Source organism: Calcarisporiella thermophila (assembly GCF_041956535.1).
Source record: "Calcarisporiella thermophila strain CBS 279.70 unplaced genomic scaffold VTP21scaffold_26, whole genome shotgun sequence".
Lineage (NCBI taxonomy): Eukaryota > Fungi > Calcarisporiellomycota > Calcarisporiellomycetes > Calcarisporiellales > Calcarisporiellaceae > Calcarisporiella > Calcarisporiella thermophila.
In genome coordinates this window covers 321,733-341,260 of record NW_027192216.1, presented here as the reverse complement: position 1 = coordinate 341,260, position 19,528 = coordinate 321,733, and the positions used below count along the sequence as shown (strand labels likewise).

At 38.4% G+C, this 19,528-nt stretch overlaps 7 protein-coding genes across 7 annotated transcripts; 3 read left to right on the top strand and 4 right to left on the bottom strand.

Moving 5' to 3' along the window:
• Window positions 1–105: 105 nt before the first annotated feature.
• VTP21DRAFT_6330 (uncharacterized protein) lies at window positions 106–686 on the top strand (the record flags this gene model as incomplete). Its single annotated transcript, XM_069396949.1, has 2 exons — window positions 106–497; window positions 560–686. The coding sequence occupies 2 exons, from the start codon at window positions 106–108 to the stop codon at window positions 684–686; spliced, it is 519 nt and encodes a 172-aa protein (XP_069247215.1).
• Window positions 687–1,025: 339 nt separating this feature from the next.
• Window positions 1,026–4,352, bottom strand: VTP21DRAFT_6329 (uncharacterized protein; the record flags this gene model as incomplete). The annotated part of the gene is made up of 10 exons (XM_069396947.1): window positions 1,026–2,538; window positions 2,605–2,816; window positions 2,895–3,055; window positions 3,118–3,274; window positions 3,336–3,428; window positions 3,491–3,670; window positions 3,732–3,814; window positions 3,885–3,951; window positions 4,018–4,154; window positions 4,217–4,352. 10 exons carry the CDS (start codon window positions 4,350–4,352, stop codon window positions 1,026–1,028), a joined length of 2,739 nt encoding a protein of 912 aa, XP_069247214.1.
• A 285-nt stretch (window positions 4,353–4,637) lies between these two features.
• VTP21DRAFT_6328 (uncharacterized protein) lies at window positions 4,638–6,830 on the top strand (the record flags this gene model as incomplete). The annotated part of the gene is made up of 7 exons (XM_069396946.1): window positions 4,638–4,947; window positions 5,010–5,138; window positions 5,213–5,282; window positions 5,362–5,539; window positions 5,610–5,870; window positions 5,933–6,673; window positions 6,738–6,830. 7 exons carry the CDS (start codon window positions 4,638–4,640, stop codon window positions 6,828–6,830), a joined length of 1,782 nt encoding a protein of 593 aa, XP_069247213.1.
• An 839-nt stretch (window positions 6,831–7,669) lies between these two features.
• On the bottom strand, window positions 7,670–8,256 carry VTP21DRAFT_6327 (uncharacterized protein; the record flags this gene model as incomplete). Its single annotated transcript, XM_069396945.1, has 3 exons — window positions 7,670–7,786; window positions 7,846–8,084; window positions 8,139–8,256. The coding sequence occupies 3 exons, from the start codon at window positions 8,254–8,256 to the stop codon at window positions 7,670–7,672; spliced, it is 474 nt and encodes a 157-aa protein (XP_069247212.1).
• A 144-nt stretch (window positions 8,257–8,400) lies between these two features.
• On the top strand, window positions 8,401–12,377 carry VTP21DRAFT_6326 (uncharacterized protein; the record flags this gene model as incomplete). Its single annotated transcript, XM_069396944.1, has 15 exons — window positions 8,401–8,631; window positions 8,698–8,922; window positions 8,992–9,323; window positions 9,385–9,860; window positions 9,925–10,003; window positions 10,057–10,335; window positions 10,402–10,526; window positions 10,589–10,734; window positions 10,788–11,078; window positions 11,158–11,209; window positions 11,269–11,390; window positions 11,445–11,600; window positions 11,657–11,873; window positions 11,945–12,084; window positions 12,141–12,377. The coding sequence occupies 15 exons, from the start codon at window positions 8,401–8,403 to the stop codon at window positions 12,375–12,377; spliced, it is 3,108 nt and encodes a 1,035-aa protein (XP_069247211.1).
• Window positions 12,378–12,914: 537 nt separating this feature from the next.
• Window positions 12,915–15,730, bottom strand: VTP21DRAFT_6325 (uncharacterized protein; the record flags this gene model as incomplete). Its single annotated transcript, XM_069396943.1, has 11 exons — window positions 12,915–13,381; window positions 13,455–13,544; window positions 13,611–14,006; window positions 14,070–14,208; window positions 14,272–14,570; window positions 14,634–14,797; window positions 14,866–14,931; window positions 15,000–15,136; window positions 15,193–15,302; window positions 15,383–15,553; window positions 15,607–15,730. 11 exons carry the CDS (start codon window positions 15,728–15,730, stop codon window positions 12,915–12,917), a joined length of 2,163 nt encoding a protein of 720 aa, XP_069247210.1.
• Window positions 15,731–17,343: 1,613 nt separating this feature from the next.
• On the bottom strand, window positions 17,344–19,232 carry VTP21DRAFT_6324 (uncharacterized protein; the record flags this gene model as incomplete). Its single annotated transcript, XM_069396942.1, has 6 exons — window positions 17,344–17,880; window positions 17,942–18,163; window positions 18,227–18,388; window positions 18,457–18,746; window positions 18,822–18,946; window positions 19,063–19,232. 6 exons carry the CDS (start codon window positions 19,230–19,232, stop codon window positions 17,344–17,346), a joined length of 1,506 nt encoding a protein of 501 aa, XP_069247209.1.
• Window positions 19,233–19,528: the final 296 nt, after the last annotated feature.

The window sequence follows — 19,528 nt, the reverse complement described above, 5'->3', positions numbered from 1 at the left end:
CAGATTGATGGAAAAATGGATCACTTGGTAGATAACGAGTTCGAATTCTTTCGTTTTTAAATAGTATTGAATGTTAAACTGTAATAGGCGTGCTTTGTTCCCGGAATGTTGGCGATTGGCTCCAAAATCTTCAACCGGCCGGACGATCTTACTCTTGCTAAGAAACTCCTCGACACCTGTATATGGATGTATTCTCATACGGTCACTGGCCTTTCTCCAGAGATAGTTGGCTTCCTTCCAGAGCAAAAAGATTCTACTTTTACGATTTATTCAACTCACGAAGGGTTGTCATACTATGATATCGATACTCATTACCATTTACGCCCTGAAACAGTGGAGAGCTTGTTTATTTTGTGGAGAATAACGGGTGATGTGAAGTACGTGGAAGCCGGGTGGGAAATCTTTAAAGCTATCGAAAAATGGTGCCGCACTGATGTAGGCTACTCAGCACTAAAAGATGTTAACTATAGCGATTCGAAATTGGATTCCCTAGAGAGGTTATTTGTGTATTCAAGGATAGTTAGAATTTTTACTAATTATTATTTTTCTTGGACAACAGCTTCTTTTTTGCAGAGACGCTCAAGTACCTCTATCTCCTCTTCAGTCCTCCCAATGTACTTGATCTTGACAAATATGTTTTCTCAACTGAAGCTCATCCCTTCATGAGGGGAAGTCGCTTAAAATAATTGGATTAATTTCTCTTAAAGTTTGTTTATTTATAATTTATATTTGAACAAAATAGGATTTCTTTGCTGCCGACAATTAATTTAAACCTAAAAATGGCACCATTTCTTAGGTGTTAACGAATGAAAAATTTTCTTTTAGATAATTATAATCATAGTAATTCACATACATCCAAAGAAAATAATCCAATAGGCCAAATAATCCAAACGAAAAGAATTTAAAGGGAAAGAAGGGGAAACTTACGCGTGTTATAAAAATAGTAAAGATAAAGCTAAGCAATAAAATAACAAGAAATATCACTAGGTAAAAAGAAAATATTTGTATAGAAATTATCCATAAATTTAATTTGCCCTTTCTTTTTCTGCTAAAGAATCTTTTCCGTTAGTTTCCATTTCTGCCTCAACTCTCATACTCTTCTTTTCAGCTGTGTTATCACCAACCGATCCCTCTTCTTCTACAATCTCCTCGTCCTCTTCATTTTCTCCATTTTTAGATACAGTTTCAGAAGGCTTCGACCGCTTAGCTAAAGAATCAGGTGGTCCCGCGCTCAATGATCGTTTTCTCGCATTCACTGTATTGGCACCGTACACATTAGGGGCAGAGGTTGCGGCAGTGCCTGATGTCTCAACCGTCTCACTTGTCTCATTCTCATCATAATCTTCGTCAACGGTGCGAGACGACATTGTTGGAGGAGGAACATCCACCTCTCCGAGATCGTTAGATTGGTCATCACTGGTCCTCATGCCAGGGAGCTTTTCTTCTACTTCAGCCTTTTCGTGTTTAATAGTTGAAGCTGCAGAGGGTTCGAACTCAGATTTTTCCGCGGAATCATTTTGGTCGATTGCCATTGTATCCGATTCTCCTGTGTTCTCTTCTCTGACCTCAATTGGCCGTAATAACTGTTGAGATTGATCGACTGCCGAAGTAGACTTACGTTCGTCATTAGAATCAGCCATAGCTGAAATAAACCGTCTTTCATTTGGTGCCGATTCACCAAGTGCCTCTGGTCCCATTCCTGCGATCTGACGACCTTCTGATAAAGTAGGAGTAGTTGATGTGATGGCTTCGCGATCTCTAGCAGTTGCAATTTCTGGAGCTTGCTGTTGCTGCTCATACCCTTTATGTGCAATTCGCGGGATTTCTTGAAGGCGTGGCGAGTCATAAGGGTGACTGTGCGAAACTGTGTTTGGAGGAATATGGGGAGAGCTGGCACGAGAATTATGTTGTGATACGCCACCACGAGCAGCAGCTTGCGAAGGGGTAGGAGAGCCCAAGCGCCGATCTTGTTGCATATGTGAGATATGAGGCGACGCAAGCCCATCAGGCCTAGGTGTTTTGGTATAAGGTTGACGCGTTGGAAGTGGAGCATGCTGAAGTTGCTGCTGTTGTTGCGAATGTATAGGGCCTTGGGCAAACTCATGTTGATGTGGTTGCTGCTGAGGAGGTGCGGATGGAGTAGAAGCCCTTCCATCGAAATCGGCCAATTTCGTATCTTCAGGGGCACGTGAGTCTGCGTGGAGTTGGCCCGGAGGAGCTGGAGTTTGACTAAGTGGGTTTGTAGTGGGCATACCAAGTGGTGCTGGTAGACTATGGCTGCTTGAATAATTCTCAGACGATCCACCTGGTCCTCCAAAAGCCCCGCCTCGACTGGATAAGGGATAGGCATTTATTCCGCCAGGACCGTTACCCGGAGGACCTGATACAGAGGCTGGGCCATTCGTTCCAGGAGGTGGCCCCCCAACAGGTGGTGCCTGGTTGAAGTGGGGTGCTGGACCATTAGAAGCCGCGTTAGCATTCTGATGATATGCTTGCAAATTAACGTCTTGGGGCATCGGTGCAGCTGTTGCCGGAGCCCTATTAAAGAGCATGAGATAAAAATAAGCGAAAAAAAAAATAAAATACTTATATTTGAATACTCACACTCCTTGTTGCAGAGCTTGTTTAACTAATGTAAGCCGTTGTTTTATATGTGGGTTTGAAGGATCGAGTTCGTACGCCCGCTGGTATGCGTCGAGTGCATCTTGAAGTTGGTTGTTGCATGATTCATATAATGTTCCCAAATCGTACCACACCTCACTTATCATTGGATTGATACGGATTGCACGACTATATGCGTCCAGCGCGTCTTGATACTAGAGAATAGAATTTAGATTAATATATAAAACACAACAATACAAAATAATTCATCTCAAGGAGATCTAACAACAAACCTGATTGATTTGGTAATAGAGCACACCTATTGAACACCAAAACGTGGGATTGCGCCCGTCTCGATATACAGCTTGCTGGTATGCTTCATATGCCTTACTATAATTTTGCTGAGCCATATAGCATCGGCCCAAAAGGTACCAAGACTGTGCATCGTTTCCATCTATATTAATGGGTGAAAAAGATAAGAATAGGCCCAAATATCAATAATAGAAAAATACTCACCAATTTTTAGAGAGCGTGTCAAATAGTTGATGGCCATCTCTTGGTTGGCAAAACTAGCTCCATTTTGGTCATAAAGCCACCCCAATTGCTGTAACGCTTTAGCATGGTCCGGATTCTCCTGTAAGACCCTTTCATATGCTTCCTTTGCAAGATTATACTACAAAAATTGTGTGAACATGCAAATGCCAAAGTGTGCTAAACTACAAATATATGCTTACCTCCTTTTGTTGCTCATAAACATGTCCAATCTGGAACCATACATCAATTTCTGTCAAAGGCCTAGGGGGGGAATTCAAAATATAACGGAAGCACTACAATCGAAAGAAATGAGAAAAAAAAGCCCTCATCTGGCCACTTTGATAAAACTTTCTACCTGTAAACTTAGGTCGTATTTCTGCTGTTGTTTATAGATTATGCCAAGTCTAAAATAGATCTCATTTGCTTTTTCAAACTTGGGCTCCATACGCATTACAGCAGTAAAGGCTTCTTCAGCATGTTCGAGTGAGCCGTATCGATCATATAAAATACCGATGCCGTACCAAAGTTTAGGATCCTATAATGAAGGATATTAATAAACATGGTGTTTCTAAATATAAGTCACGTATGGGGTTCACTTTTGCATCTGGCAAGTGATACAACGCCTGTTGATATGCATGATAAGCCTGCTGAAGATCATCAATCATCAGATAACAGTGGCCTACGCAATAGAATTACATAATAACATCAGCTAAGTTCTCTGAATAAAATAAAAATACTATGTAGCGCACCAAGTGCTCCCCAGATTTCACCGCTATTTTCTTGAATTCGCAAGATCCGTTGAAAATACTCTATTGCCTATTTAGATTCGTCGCTAGAATTAATAAATAGCACTTGATAAAAAAATCATTAAAAAATATGCACTCTTCCAAATTGTTCTCTGCCACGGCACAATGCTGCAATATGCTGTAGAGCTGGGATCGAGTATGGACTATGATTAAGGGCGGCTTCGTAGCAACTCATTGCACGATCATACTCCATCATGATCTCAGCGACAGTTCCTAAAGTTTGTGCAAAATTTAGTAAAAAACAATTGGGAACTATATAATCTTGTACTAAATACCCATTTGTAGCCAGGCCTGCTCATTTGCCTGAGCTAGCTTTTGAAGATTACTCATGGGCTGAGTGTTAGGGGGCGGAGCAGGCACTGCTACCGGAGGCGCTGCTGGTGCACCAGGGGGATGTCCAGCGGATGTCATTTTTCAAAAATAATATTCAAGAGCACCGAAAAATTTTAATAAAAGAAATATATATAAAAGGAGAGCAGATTGCTTTATCTAGATAAAGAGTAAAAAAGCGAAAGATGAACCCTTTATCAAATCGCGAAAAAAAAATACTTGTGTTTTTTCGCACCTCAAAATCCCAAACTCAAAGAGGCCGGTGAGTGCGGAGATCGAAAGCTAAATAATGACGTTGCTGGATTTTATTGTTGCTTACCTTTTCTCTTCCTACCCTTTACATCTTTCAAGATCATCGTAAATTTTATGACAATGTGGAAACCAACGGGTACCAATGTGGTTCCTTTGGGAAAACGACAGTTTGGGGGAATGAATCAGGGAGACCCATATGCAAATCGCCCCCCTCCTCCACCACCCCCTCCTGCTGATGAACCCCCACCACCCCCTTCCCCACCTCCATCAAATCATAATTATCCACCACCACCACCACCTCCTCCTCCTCCTCCTCCTTCAAGTGACTATCATAGGCCCACTCCTCCTCATTCTTCATTTGAGAATGACAAATCACTGAAGCGGTCGAACGATCGCGCTGATCAGAATAATAATGGAGAAGCAGGTTCGATATTTTTCTAAATCAATCATCTATTCATTGCCTCATTGTTGTATTTTTTTTCGTAGATGAAGAAAAGGAGCGAAAAAGAAAGCGAAGAAGCCGCTGGGGTGGGAGAGATGATAAAGCTATTGTCCCAGGAATGCCAACTACACTCCCTTCTAATCTGAAATCTGATCAATTACATTTATATGCAAGTAAGCGTTTAAATAAATTATATACACTTTCATTCACAATTATGATTTCACACTTTTTCGTCTTCCTTTACTAGATCGTTTGCGAATTGAAGAAATTAGCAGAAAGCTTCGCACTGGAGATTTTATTCCTCCTGAACACGAGAGGTAATCCTTTTAGATCACTCTCGGGATATTATAAATTATGTGATCATTCATTCAAAATTTATGGTTTTTTACATGCTAGGTCTCCATCGCCTGAACCAGTATATAACTCTGAAGGAAAACGTGTGAACACTCGTGAATTCCGGTACCGGAAGAAGCTTGAGGACGAGCGCCACAAACTTATCGAGGATATTATTAAGAATGACCCTGAATACAAACCCCCAACAGATTATCGGCGTCCAACTAAAACCCAAGATAAGGTAAAATCATTTTTCACCTTTATATCATTGTGCAATAATTTTATAAACATTCAACTTGTATATTTATTAGATATACATCCCAGTAAAAGATTTTCCAGAGACAAACTTCATTGGTCTTCTTATCGGACCACGTGGAAACACACTAAAGAAGATGGAATCCGAGTCAGGTGCGAAAATTAGCATTCGCGGCAAGGGGAGTGTAAAAGAGGGCAAATCTAAGGACGCCAATTCTGCATCTGGCCAAGAAGAAGACTTGCATTGTCTTGTATCGGCTGACTCCGAGGAAAAAGTAAAGAAAGCAATCAAATTAATACAAAAAGTTATCGAAACTGTAAGCATTTTTATTCTGAAGACATTTATCGCAATAATTTTATATCCTATTAATATAACTAGGCTACATCTGTTCCGGAAACGCAAAATGAGCTCAAGCGTCAACAACTTCGTGAACTAGCTGCACTTAACGGAACCCTTCGCGATGATGAGAATCAAACATGTCAGAATTGTGGTGCCCTTGGCCACCGTAAGTATGAGTGCCCTGAGCGACAAAATTACACTCTAAATTTGATTTGCCGCGTATGTGGGAATGCCGGACACACTGCGCGCGATTGTATGCATCGAAACAATCCTGACGCGCAATATCAAGCACAACAACGTAATAGTAGTCTGGATAATGAATACGCCAGTTTGATGGCAGAGATTGGCGGGGAAAGAACAGATGATGCTGGTGTGAAAATGGGACATTATGGACCTTCCTCTGGTAGCGGAAACAGCGCCCCATGGGCAAATCAACGTTCAGCAGGAGGATCTGCACCATGGCGCAAATCAACCCAACCCCTCATGCCCCCACAAACGCAAGGAATGGGACCTCCTGGCACTACAGGTAGCGCGCCACCTGGCGTCGCTGCTCCACCTCCACCTGGAATGTCGGCTTCTGAAGCTCCTCCTGGCACAGCTCCGTGGGGCCAGAACACTTACCAACAATCTGGTTATGGAAGCTATGATGGGTACAGTGGCTACGGTAGTTATGCTGGCTATGGAAATTATGGAGGCTATGCTGGATACGGTGGATATAGTGGATATGGAGGCTATGCTCCGCCACCCCCCGGATCAAACCCTCCTGGAACGTCGCCTTGGGTAAATATATATGCCTATTTCTTTTTGAATGTGATAAATTAAACTCTTATTACAAAATTTTTAGCAATCTGGTTACACTGGATATTCTGCTCCTCCTCCTCCCCCCCCCTGGCTCCGATGCGGATTCTCTTGCGCCACCACCTCCATCATCGAATGAAGCCAATCCCCCTCCTCCTCCTACCTCATAAAACGAAAACTGTTATTTTCATTTGAGAGACTGGTCCGAGATTTAATATTGTTTAATAAAGGAATGTCTGAGTTTTAGGATATTGGATGGAAACGTACAGCGAATGTATCCCAAGTCCATATTTTGAAGTAATCAAATGTAATACATATGTAGCCGGCATTATTCATTTGTGTATATATAAATATTCTGTGCTTGATTTTAAAATGAAAACTACGTCATTTATTTAAAGCAGCTAATATAATATTTCCGATATAAATGAGAATAAAAGAAGATGAAGCTGTAAGATCAGTGCTTGTTAATTGTAAATCGATCGTCAAATTCAATCATATAACCTTAAATTCCTTTAAAAAAGTGCGAGTATAACCAAAAAATATATGGAACATTACAATGACATTTACTGCTACTAGAAAAGGTCATATATTATAGTATAAGTTTCAATGAATAAAGATGGATGAGCATAAATTGTGCTATACAATTTTCACGCTTTTACGGCATCCTGTCAAAATTACCAATGCCATATCAATACTAAAGGCAATTACTTACAGATAGCATTAACTATTGAAACTAATAGAGATGTTCACATTGCTTTATGTTTCGCATTCTATATACTAAAATTATTGTATTATAAAAAAAACTAAATTTTCCCGTTACTTTTTTCGAATCCCTTGAGTTCACAAGAGTATTAATATAAGTCATGATATGATGGATATTGTTTTCTTTATCTTGAATCAACTATAAATTTGATTTGAATCATATAATTGATGTAATGTTATGCGAAGCATGGTATAAATACGCTCTATTGCAAACTATTATAACTGGAATTGAATATTCAAACATCCAGCAGTAACATTTTCTGTAGTTATTAATACTCTCAATCGATAATGACCAGGAGGTGCGCTTATAGGGACTCCCAGTCGCTCTTTGATCTATTATAAATACAAGTAAATTCCCTAAAAGAAGAAGCTAATATCTATTTAATTATTACTTCATAATTTCCTTTTCTAAGAGGACATTGCAAATCCCAGCGCCCAATCTCTTCGCATAATATTTTTGGCTGATTAAATAATATCACTGCTCCCAATTGAATGCTAATGTTGGCGGTATATGTCTCATCTATAAGTGAATCTGTTGAACCATTCCAGAGTATTTCAAGATCTTGACCACGAAATGGTGGAAATGGAGTGAGAGCAACAGATTGTGAATGAATTGTTGTTTCATTTTTCCCTATAATAAATAATTTTATTATACTGTACACAAGTAGTAATACATTCGAATTACCACAATCATCCCATACACCAGTGCCACTATTTATGATATCGAAAGGGATTTGAGGCAACGATTTAGTATCCGCAATAGTAAAATATATTAAACAATACAATAGATAAAATAGTTGCATCGTTTTTCTCTTGGCATATTTAATAATTTCAAAAGAGAAATTTATGATTAATTTATGACGTATCGCGCAATTTTCGCGTATTCATATCCCGCTTCAATACTAATTTTCAGCGCGAATACATTTTTGAGTATTATAATTGTTAATATGAATGATGCAAATATAGGGACCTCCATTGATGCCCACCAGAACTCTACCTCTCAAAATCTAGACGATGATCAAGCTTTAAGTTCAATTGCTTCGCAGAATTACTATAAAAAAAACACTGGAGCAAATATTAATTTATCGAGATTTGAGAATAACTCCCCTCGGATTTCCCCAGAACGCAAACAAAGCGAGAATATGGCTGCTAGAGCAAGCTTTGTAGAATTTTCAGCTGTGAGTATGGTTATGAATGCCCCTTACCATATGTTCAACTGCCTAACTAATTTACTTTGAAAATAGAATATTGAGGATCACTCGATTATAACTAAATCTCCCATTATTTTCAATGGCTTTGAAACTGCTAGTGGAAAATCTTTGCCACCCCCATCTTCCGAATCTCTAAAGCGTGCTAGGGCATTGCTAGAGGAAGTAGACAAAGAAAACAAGGAGAATGAGAAATATATGATAGCGGAGCCGAATGATAATATTAAATCACTCCACAACGAATTCATTAATAATAAGGGGGTATGATTCAGGCATCTGGTTAAAAGCTACAAGCGCTCCTTAATTTACTTATTGTATCTTATAAAATAGACTTACAACAGCATTTTAGAATATTCTGATAAGATATCTGGAGGCTTTGGTGGTTTCAAGACAGCAAGCGGACGTACACTTGCAAAACCTTCTGAAGAATCTATGAAAAAGGCGCATGCTCTGTTCGAAAAAGGAGAGCATATCTCAGACAGGGCTAGCGAAAGACTGTCGGGGAACCGCTGCGGTGGATTTGCAACAGCAAGTGGATTAGCTCTTCCAACTTTATCAGATGAAGCATTAGAGAGAGCGAAGGCTGCTTATTTTAGTGAAGATATAAATATAAACTCTGGTCCGGGACAGATCGATTTCGCTATCCCGATTACACCAAAAAAGTAAGTGAAAAGTACTCTAGCATTTATACTGAACATATTTGTCAAAGCATCATAAAAATAGGCGGCTTTTCTCTGAAAATACTGAAATAACACAAGAAATACAAGAAGATGGAAATCAACCTTTTAGTAAATTGGTTGGTAGTTCCGAAAAAGGATTTTCATCACCCAGTTTTCCTATTCGAGGTTCCACTAGTATTGTATCCTTGACGCCTCCTCCTAAAATCAACGCAACTTCTTTACTTCAAATGCACCCTTCTTCACTCCAGCGAGAAATACCTTCAAGCGCGCTTAAAACACCGCCACCTCGATCCCCGAAGCCTATCGGTATTTCAAGACCCTCTAGTGGACTAAAAAGAATTCGCTCGCAAGCTCTCAAGAGTCCGGCATCACGACCTGCTCCTTTTAAGACTCCTTGGAAAGATAAAAATCATCCATCATTTAATGTTGGCGATTTAACTATGACTCCGACGAGAAAAGGGCCAGGTCTTTCGTTTGATAAAAACAATAGTATAGGAAGAATTATGTTCGATATACGTGGTTAGTACTATATTTATATTCTCCCTACTCCCTACAAGAAATCTTATTGATCTTATCTGTATAGTTAAAGGTACCAGGAAATCCTTAGGAAAATGGATAAATGATGATGAACCATATTCAGTTAAAGAAATAGGCTCTGAAATGTAAGTTGATGCCTTATGTTTTAACTACTTGATACTTAATAATATTTGAATAGCCCACCAGAAATTCTTAAATTGAATCCCGAAAGTGCAATTCACCACCGATTTATCCCCCCAGCTGGTTTAGATTTATCGCGACATGATTCCTGGGGACCAAATGAAGCATATGAGGAATTATTGGCTGCAGGAGCCAAGCCTCTCGATACAAGATGGGTGGAAAACCATTATCGTTGGATTGTATGGAAACTCGCATCCATGATTAGGTTATTTCCCACGCGATTTCAAATAAAGGAATGGTGGTGTCCAACAAAAGTTTTGGAACAATTGAAGTACAGGTATTTTATATTCATTTTTTTGTAGTGTTGGATTTGACTTTATTTATTTGACGTTATTTATAATAGGTATGAACGAGAAATAAACATGGCTCAAAGATCAGCATTGCATCGCATTATAGAGAGGGACGATTCACCATCACGATACCTTGTATTATGTATTTGTGGCGTATTTAAGGAAAATACTTGTAAAGGTGTTACGTTTTTCAAAGCGAAAACTTATGGAATTATAATTCATCTCAATTTCTATGAACAGGTGAAAACACAGCAGAAACCGTATATGGTCTTGAGTTGACCGATGGATGGTATAAAATTCGCGCGAGTATCGATCCTCCATTAACGCGTGCTTTATTAAGATCCAAAATTAAGATAGGATATAAATTAGCGATAATAGGAGCAAAGGTAATCTAAACCGTTCTCGTGAGTTTATTTAGTTATTTACATTTGTACTGCAGCTTATTGGATGGGATGAGGCGGTTCCTGTGCTTGATGTGCCCGAAAATCTTCGCCTCCGCCTCACTGCTAATAGTACACGAATTGCACGCTGGGATATTCGCCTAGGCTACCAACCATCCCCTATCTTTTATGTTTCAATTGATAACCTCTCTTATGACGGTGGTGCAATTGCAGCATTGGACGTAGTCATCACAAGGAAATATCCAATAGTTTATGTTGAAAATTTGGGTGAGGGTCGCAGGATTGTGAGAATTAAACGAGAGGAAGATCAAGCGTCACGGAGGCATCAGGTACGAGAACCTTAATATCGAGTTTAGTTATATATTTTTTGCTAATAACAACCTTTTCATTGCCAATTTGAAATTTTAGCAAATATATGAGAATATCGCAGATAAAATATGGAGCGATGTAATCAATGAAGGTAACCTTAAACTTTTCCTCTATTTTACGGGTCAATTTTGAAACCCTTCCTCTCTCCAGATGAAAACCCTATAAAGATATCAGATATAACAGATCAGATAGCACAGTATGAATACGTGGAGGGCAGGCAGAGAGATGAGAAGCGTGCAGACTTACAAGCAGAATTTGACTCTCGTATAAAAGTAGTATCCACTTTTAATATACTTTCAAGTTGGACTTACATTTTAAATGAATAGGATAAGAAAATTTTGCGAAATGTTACTCCTCTACTTAAACTAAGAGTGTGCGATTATCCTCGCAAGGATCAACATCCAAGTCGAGAGGCAATTTTGAGCATATGGGGACCGAGTGAGGAATTAGTAGAGCAGCTTGCAGAGGGAAATCGATACAGAGTATGATGCTTTAAAATGCACATATTACCAAATCATCTCTGCTAATTTCCGTGTAGATCTATTGTCTAAATACTTCTAGCTTTCGACATTTCTCCACTAGCCGTTCTGACCCTATCCGTCTAACAGCCAACCGAAGTACTCGTTGGGAATTGATGCCGATATGTGAGGACCGTATGGCCCGCTCACTTTATTTGCCTCGTGAGGCACTTTCGTTTGATGAATTGAACTATGTGCAGCGATACTCTGAGGTGGATATGGCTGGAATAGTCCTGTGTAAATATATGAATATATTAACTCTGGCTTGTTAGTACGCTAATACCATTAACTTTGTTTTTTAAATTTAGACATCACAACACCCGAAAAACATTTTGTCAGAGATAGAATCTATTCCAGTCAATCTATGTTCCTCGGAGATCACACTGGTAATATTGTACACGTACACTTCGAGAAAATGGATGGATGGAACTTAAAGGAATTGTGCCAAGTAATATTAGCAATTTTGGATATTTTTATTTCTTTGTATTAATTCTATATATTTAGGAGGACGATATTATTTTTCTTTCAAACATTATATACCTCACCTACGACCTACAGCATGGACTACATAATGTTCGAGCGTCGGAGAGCTCGGAAATCAAGCAGGGACATTCATTTTGCTTGCCTTATGGGACCCATGCCATGCATCGAATTGAAGAATGGGTGAGAGAACACATGAGCATGGTCGAAGAAATGCAGTTGCGGGCAAAAGCGATCGTTACGCCTAAAAATGTATTTTAAACTCCTTTTTCAATTGCCACTGTAAAAAGCAATATATTCTTTATAAACAGCTATAATCTCCTAACAATTACTCTTGAAGGCAATTTTCATTTTGCGTGAATAGAGTATCTGTATTATTATCGTTATAAATGACATGATGTCGGAGTTAGAAATTACCGAAATGATAGAAATACGGAACTAGAGTCTAAATGATTTTATGTAAATTTTTGTAAAAGTTATGTTGGATTGCCTGCCTAATGCTTGTTATCGAGCTTATACAAGGTTGAAAATATTGTTATTGCTAATGTAATTCTGTTTATTGGTCAAATTGTTATCTAATAAATAAGTCATAATTGATAAAAGAACCATTTAACATAAGAAAATATATATCAAACAAAAGGGAAAAAGCGAGACCCAAAAGCAAAGGAAAAGCTATTGTATATTTTGAGAGGCGAAAAATTTCACAATTTAAGAAAAGCTAAACAATAAATAAAGAAAAACGAAGTTAAATAAGTATAATAATCCAGATATATAATGAATAAATCCAGCCGAGAAACACTACGATCTCCCCGCACAAGTTGTTCCCCCCATTCTCAAGTTTTCAACAAACACGTCCCTATTGCTTGACCATGCAGAAATAATTGTCGGTGTAGAGCGCCGACGTTGCGTAAGCGATCCCTCGAAAGGTCGAAGATAAGGCCTAAACACACGCTCATGCTCTTGGGATTTGTTAGTGTCATTATCTGCACAATTTTGCCGTAAGTTGAGATTAGCTGGTAGTGAACCACGTCGTCCCTCGCGAACTCCAATGAGTGTCAAGTAAGGAGTCATTGATGCAGATGCTCGAGGAAAAAGTGGAGGGCTTGTTGCCTCAACTAAATGTTCTACAGCATCGTACCACCTCGTCATTTCAGGTGGTTCGTCCTCGTCTTCTACGTCACTACCACTCGAAGTTTCAAGGTTCCAAGCACGATCAGGTTTTGGAGAGCTCTCAATTTGCACTTTATCTTGTTGGATAAGAGAAACTATTGCGTATAAATATCATAAATCATAAATATTTTTCACTAGACTTATAATAAGAAATATTAATAAGCCTACCCGAAGCAATTTCCTTATCTTGCGACAGATACTTTCTATCTTCCCAAGCCTTTTTATTAGAAAAAAGATAGTCGACGCAATACCCCATTTCTATATTTAAAATCAATTCGTTAATAATCTTAAATATAAAATTTCTTTAAAAATAATAAAAATTACCAGGAATAAGATTTGCAACAACTTCGAAAAGAGGAAGAGCCAAATTGGATATAAATCCAATTTGGGAATCTGCAGCGGTCACTTTATCTCGATCATTCATATATAAAACTGGAAGGTGGAGCTCTTTCTCTAGATCACCTTGACATGTAAATTCTTCAATTAGTACCTTTGACCACTGTTCTGCAATCTGAAATGGGCGAGCACAGTTGCTAATGTCTGCACATTTAATAAGAATTCCACATATAAGAAGGCGATCCTGCTCCATCAATTGTGGGTCATAGTTCAGAACATCATGGTTTATGAGTCGGTCAAGATGATCCTTTAGCTTGGTGATATAATCCCAATGTAGTGCCATATCAGTTGCGAGAATAGAATTAACAATAAGCTTTCGGAATCCTATGTCATGAAAATAGATGATAAATATGCAGACCTATTTAATGCCGGTACATTAATGTTAACCTGTATATTCTTTATCATTAGGCTCATCGCTATAGCAAAAGTGGTGCTTTTTCATCAGCTGAAATAGTGCCATTGAATGAAAATTTTCGAGAATCGATTTATCGTTATATAATAGCGCAAGGGGACACGACAAATTTGACTAGTGGAATTTATGAATTAAAAATTTAGTTTGAGAAATAGAAAAATTCGAGAAAAAAATTACCAGAAACATGTTGCTCAAGCCAGGGTGTCCAATGTCGTGCCCAATGGAAGCTAATAAAAGAGCTAGGATATCTACGTGTCGGAAAAGCCGCTGAACTTGAGACTCTCTTTGAAGGCTGATTGAGAAGGGTATACGAGAGATTGGCTGAGTATCACCCTGTGCCAGAGGTTGCAACAGCTTCATTTGAACTAAAAAATAGTAGGTTGCTTGAAGAACATCGACTGCATGCATAAAATTATGATACGGATTAGTATGGTGGTACGAATTGCGTAGGGCTAACACGAAACGATGTAGCCGCTCTGCTAATTATAACAAATAAATATAAATGTTCTTATAGCATATTCATACATCCAGTAAAGTACCTTGGTTTTTATATGGACACTCTTCCAGGCTTAAAACTTGCTCAAAAATTAGGCATACGCAACGTAGCAAATCTTCCTCTGATAAATCTTGAGTGCAGAAATTCCAGCTGCATAAGCGAGATTTCAAGATGAGATTTCTCTCTTCCGTCGCAGTAGAATTTAATCTATTTGTGAAAGTTTATTAATAACAGTCTTAATATAGGTTTACCCGTATATTATTTTATGTGTTTACCTTGGATATCCCAAGTCTACAGAGGCAATTGGAGGGCAAAAATACTCCATAAGAAAGTTTCCCAGCCTATATAATTTATATTGAAAGTTAACTTCGGACATGTAGGAAAGGGGCAGAGCCCTATTATCAATTACCATCTATCTCTGATTAAAACTTCTTTTAATCGATCACGAAGTCGTGGGCATGTTTGCGACTTTGAATTCGGTTGGGCTCTTATAGTGCACGCGGGCAAACCGAGCAAATGATCAGATACTCGATATTTATACATGTTCTGGTCGTAAAACGAAATTAGAAAGATTCACATAAAAGAATCAAAAAATATATTACTAAAAACAAAGTCTTGATCGTTTCTCGTGAGAGCGGCTTAAGTAGGTAGTCAGCAGCCCCCATATTTATGCATTGTAGCATGAAATTCGGTGAATCGTTCTTGGAGCATGCTTGAAATATTTAGAGGTAGGCAAGAAATAAAGTATTAGAGAGTGAAAATTATAAAAAAAATATTGTGCAATCATCTCACCAACAGGCACTACATCATGTAGCATCCCATTTACAAGCTTGCTTGCTATCATGACTAGCAACTCTACTCCAGATATATCTACATCTATGAGCGCAATAACAGGCAATACTCCAACTCGTGGTCTCTGCTCCAAAAATTTCATTGCTGCATCATTGGAAGGTACCAGCACCACTAAAATTAAAAAATTAGCCTATGCATCAAACATCTTCTTCACCTCCAGCTACCTTCAGTAAATTCCTCTAGCATCCATTCCAATTCCCTCTTGACCCCCTGCACACGTCTTTGTAAGTATATAGTGTCAGTACAGGAATTGTCCACCATGAGAAGTGCACACCGTGAAGATTCCATGATGTAGATAGTTGACGAAAATGAACGTAAAAAGAAATAGGAAACACTGGCAGGCAATATCCAAATTAAATTAGAAGAATTAATGGCGCTGATGAAAGGAGTAAGTAAACAGGAGATTATTTTAAGTTAAAAAGAAAATTGAGAGTTAATTGAGTCCATCTTAGTTTCAAGATTGGAATCAACAATAGAGAGTAAATTGGACTATGTTAATAATTAGAAACGAACTCTAGTCATCAGCAGCTAAAATGTTGGGATCACATATATCTCTCTTCGCGATCAAAGTTGAGAAAATGAGGGTAGGTAATCCAAGCCATAGAGGCTTTTTACCTACATAATAATGGCCAAATGATTTGAATCGAAGCTTCGGTGCCAAATAAGATCTGATCGGAATTGCAAAATATCCTGATATTGACAAATTTGATCAAGGCAATCGCACTTCTATCAATATGACCATTATCAAGTAGAATGAATTACAAATTCTCTGCGACTGTTCAGAACAAACTACATTTTCAATTTCTAATTTTCAGCTCCATAAACCCAGAATATCTATTTTGCATTTACAAAACACAAAGGAGCTTCGCTTTGTCGAGAGTCGAGAGTTCAAAGCTATACGAATATTACCTCTCTGGTCCAATCAAGCGAAAATTTAAGGGAATATAAAATGTCCAGGTTGATTCTTATTAAATCTTTGGCCGCTTTAGAAAGATGGATCGAAGATGAGCTACGGCGGAGCTCACATTATTCTCGTGATATTCATTTATACAAACCTGCTACAAGTCTGAAAATAGAATTGCCCCAAAGTATGTAGTGATTAAAATAAACCATCCCTATTCAGTTTCTTGAACAACGCAGATTGGAATATTTCAAATCATAACAAATCTTTTCCGAATTTCAATTGATAATATCCATCGCCATGCCAATATTAATTCGAAATTACGTTGCATTAGTCGCATCAGCATCGATGCGACCCGAATTAAGGATAGATCTATATATGTGTTTACGACAACTAGCGCTTAAGTTACTTTCACGCCGGAGCAAAAATCGACATCTTCAATCCACGTTATAAGCAACACAGTAGTTTCCTATTATATGTGCTTGTGACTATTCAAGCAATATTTCTCCACAAAGAACTCGGTAGGATAGAACCAGATACTTGGTATATGTATGCCATCTGAAGATAAGCGTATTATTTGCGAACATCCTCCATCCAAGAGTATAGTAAATTATCATGGTCCATCAGAAAGGGCTTTGATAGTAGGCGTTGTGGTGAAGTCTTTGATAATTCCTGCTGCCGTTGGAGAATTTTTAAAATAAACGTAGCCATTAACACCAAATATTCACTTATAAAAGATATAAACCCGTCAAATGAGTCCTTTTTCACTCTTATACACTCCTCCGGATTATATCTTATCCTCATACAATTCTATTAACTTGGAATAGTTTCACAGCTGCATTGATTTGAAAATTTCAATTTATCGCACAATGCTAAAACAACAAGCGAAATAACAAAATATAAGAAAACTTTCTACAATACAAAAAAAAAAGCTAAAAGGAACATGATATAATGACTGAATTGTAGGATATACAAATAGACAACAATATAAACCGCAAGATTATCGAATTTGAGAGAATGCATCTAATAAACTTTCATCTCTTGACTCAGTAGCGCGACGGTTAAAAACGTTCCAAAATCGTAAGGTTTCATCTCCTGCACCTGTTACGATTGTTTGACCATCAGGGGACATAGCAAGGTATAAAACGCGATAAGTATGTCCTGTAAGAACCGCCAGTTGTTCCATAGAGGGATATCTCCATATTACTACTTGATTCTGAGAGAAACCATGTGTAGACACTAGTTCGTTTGCCGTCTTGGACCATGACAAGTTACACACCTGGGATCCAGTATGTATATTATGAAGCGCAGCACCCGTTAATGTGTTCCAAAATCGGATCCGCTGATCTTGAGTTCCCCCTCCACTTGCAAGTAGGCCATGTTGGTGAGGACTCCATGCGATTGCCTTAACAGCTGCGGTATGCTCAGTGAAACGATGAAGTGAAACATCACTAAACTTATCCCAAACAAGGAGCTTGTTATCATTGCCACCACTTGCGAGATGACTCCCATCAGGGCTCCATCTGAGGCCACATACCTAAATAAAAAGGGAATAAAAGTCAGGTACATATTATAAGTTCGGCTACTTTGCAACATACCTCCTGTCGATGTTCTGTCAATTTTCTGAAATAAGGATCTGGTGCACGGACATCACGATGATATATAACTCTATCACGGCTACCAGAAGTCAGCACATGTTCATTCCATGAAAGCGCGCCAACTCGAGCCAGGTGGCCAGAGAGCATTCTCATTCGTTTACATCTTGCTGCATCCCACAATTGTATTGTCCCCTTTTTCGTACCAATAGCAAGATGTGAACCCTATATATTTGGAGTTAAGATAATACAGTATTTTGAATAACATGTCAATATAATTTTAAGTACTTTTTGTGTCCAAGCAACCGAAGTAATTTGATCATGAGGAGAGAGATCGCAGAGTTTGGTGACTTTGCTAGTGCATGCATTCCATAGATAAACACAACTTCCTAGACCAACTCCAAGTATATTAGTCGAAGACCAGTCAACGAGGTTGAGATAGAAATCATCCTGTGTTTTGCAGGTATAATGGTTAGTAGGAATTGGTATTCCCGATTATATTTAGATTCGGCAATTACCTGAAGTTCTGGTGCATCCAAAACTTTAAAAGGTGTTTTACTTATATGTCGCTTAGTTTTTCTTGGACTTAATAATAGCTTCTGACTCTCCGCGCGGACTGGACTGAGTAAATACGCATCACGAGTAGGCGAATCATAATTGGATTCGCGTTTTGTCGGTGAACGGTAAGTAAAGAGCTTTCGAGATCTCCCTTTGGATGAGGACGGACTCTGGTACATATCTTCTGTCACTTGCTCCGATCCAAACAGTTCTGTTCGTAGAAGTGCATTGAATGTCCTGTCAGCTTCTTCTGATAAAATTAATATTTGAGTCAACTATGCTATCCCAATCATACAATTTTTAGAGGGTATTTTCGAAAATTTACCTCGACGAGCATCTACGTCTCGTTCAGTTGTTGTTTTTCGTTTTGCTCGCGGGGTGGTGGGAGGATCGTTTAATAAATTAAAATTTGTTGGAAGATCAACTTCACTGTTACGACTTGGTATAAATCTGTGAAAACCAATCAATCATAGAATGAGCTCTGATTAACGTATAAAAACATTGATGCATGTACAAGAGCATTCATTTAATCTTCTTAATTGAAAACAAATGCTCTCGATATTTACCTATCACTGTAGAGAACCGTAGAAGCTTTTCTTTTAACGGGAGAGGTGACACCTACAGAAGAGGCGGAGGAGCCGGAAGAAACAGTGAATGGATCGCTAAGCGTCGAGGAAGAATTGGACGTAGCAGTATTAGAAGCTGATCGCACCCTATTGCTGAACTCTTCATGCATGTTCGCAATTTAACAAAGTGAGCTGAAAAATAAGAAAAACGCGTTTAGACAAAAATGAAAGTGGTGTAAGGAATTTCCACAATCTAACCTAACCTAATATGTCTTTAACCGGACAAAGATATTATCTGACAGTATTCAATAGTATTCTACATAACGACAAATACTTGAAGTATATATGTATTCATAAAGTATAAGCATTTTGTAAACCTGCATTGCTGTAATTCTTGAGTAAAATTTTCAATATACATATTCAATCCAATTGAATCCTATATTCATTCTTTCTAACAACCTAGAAT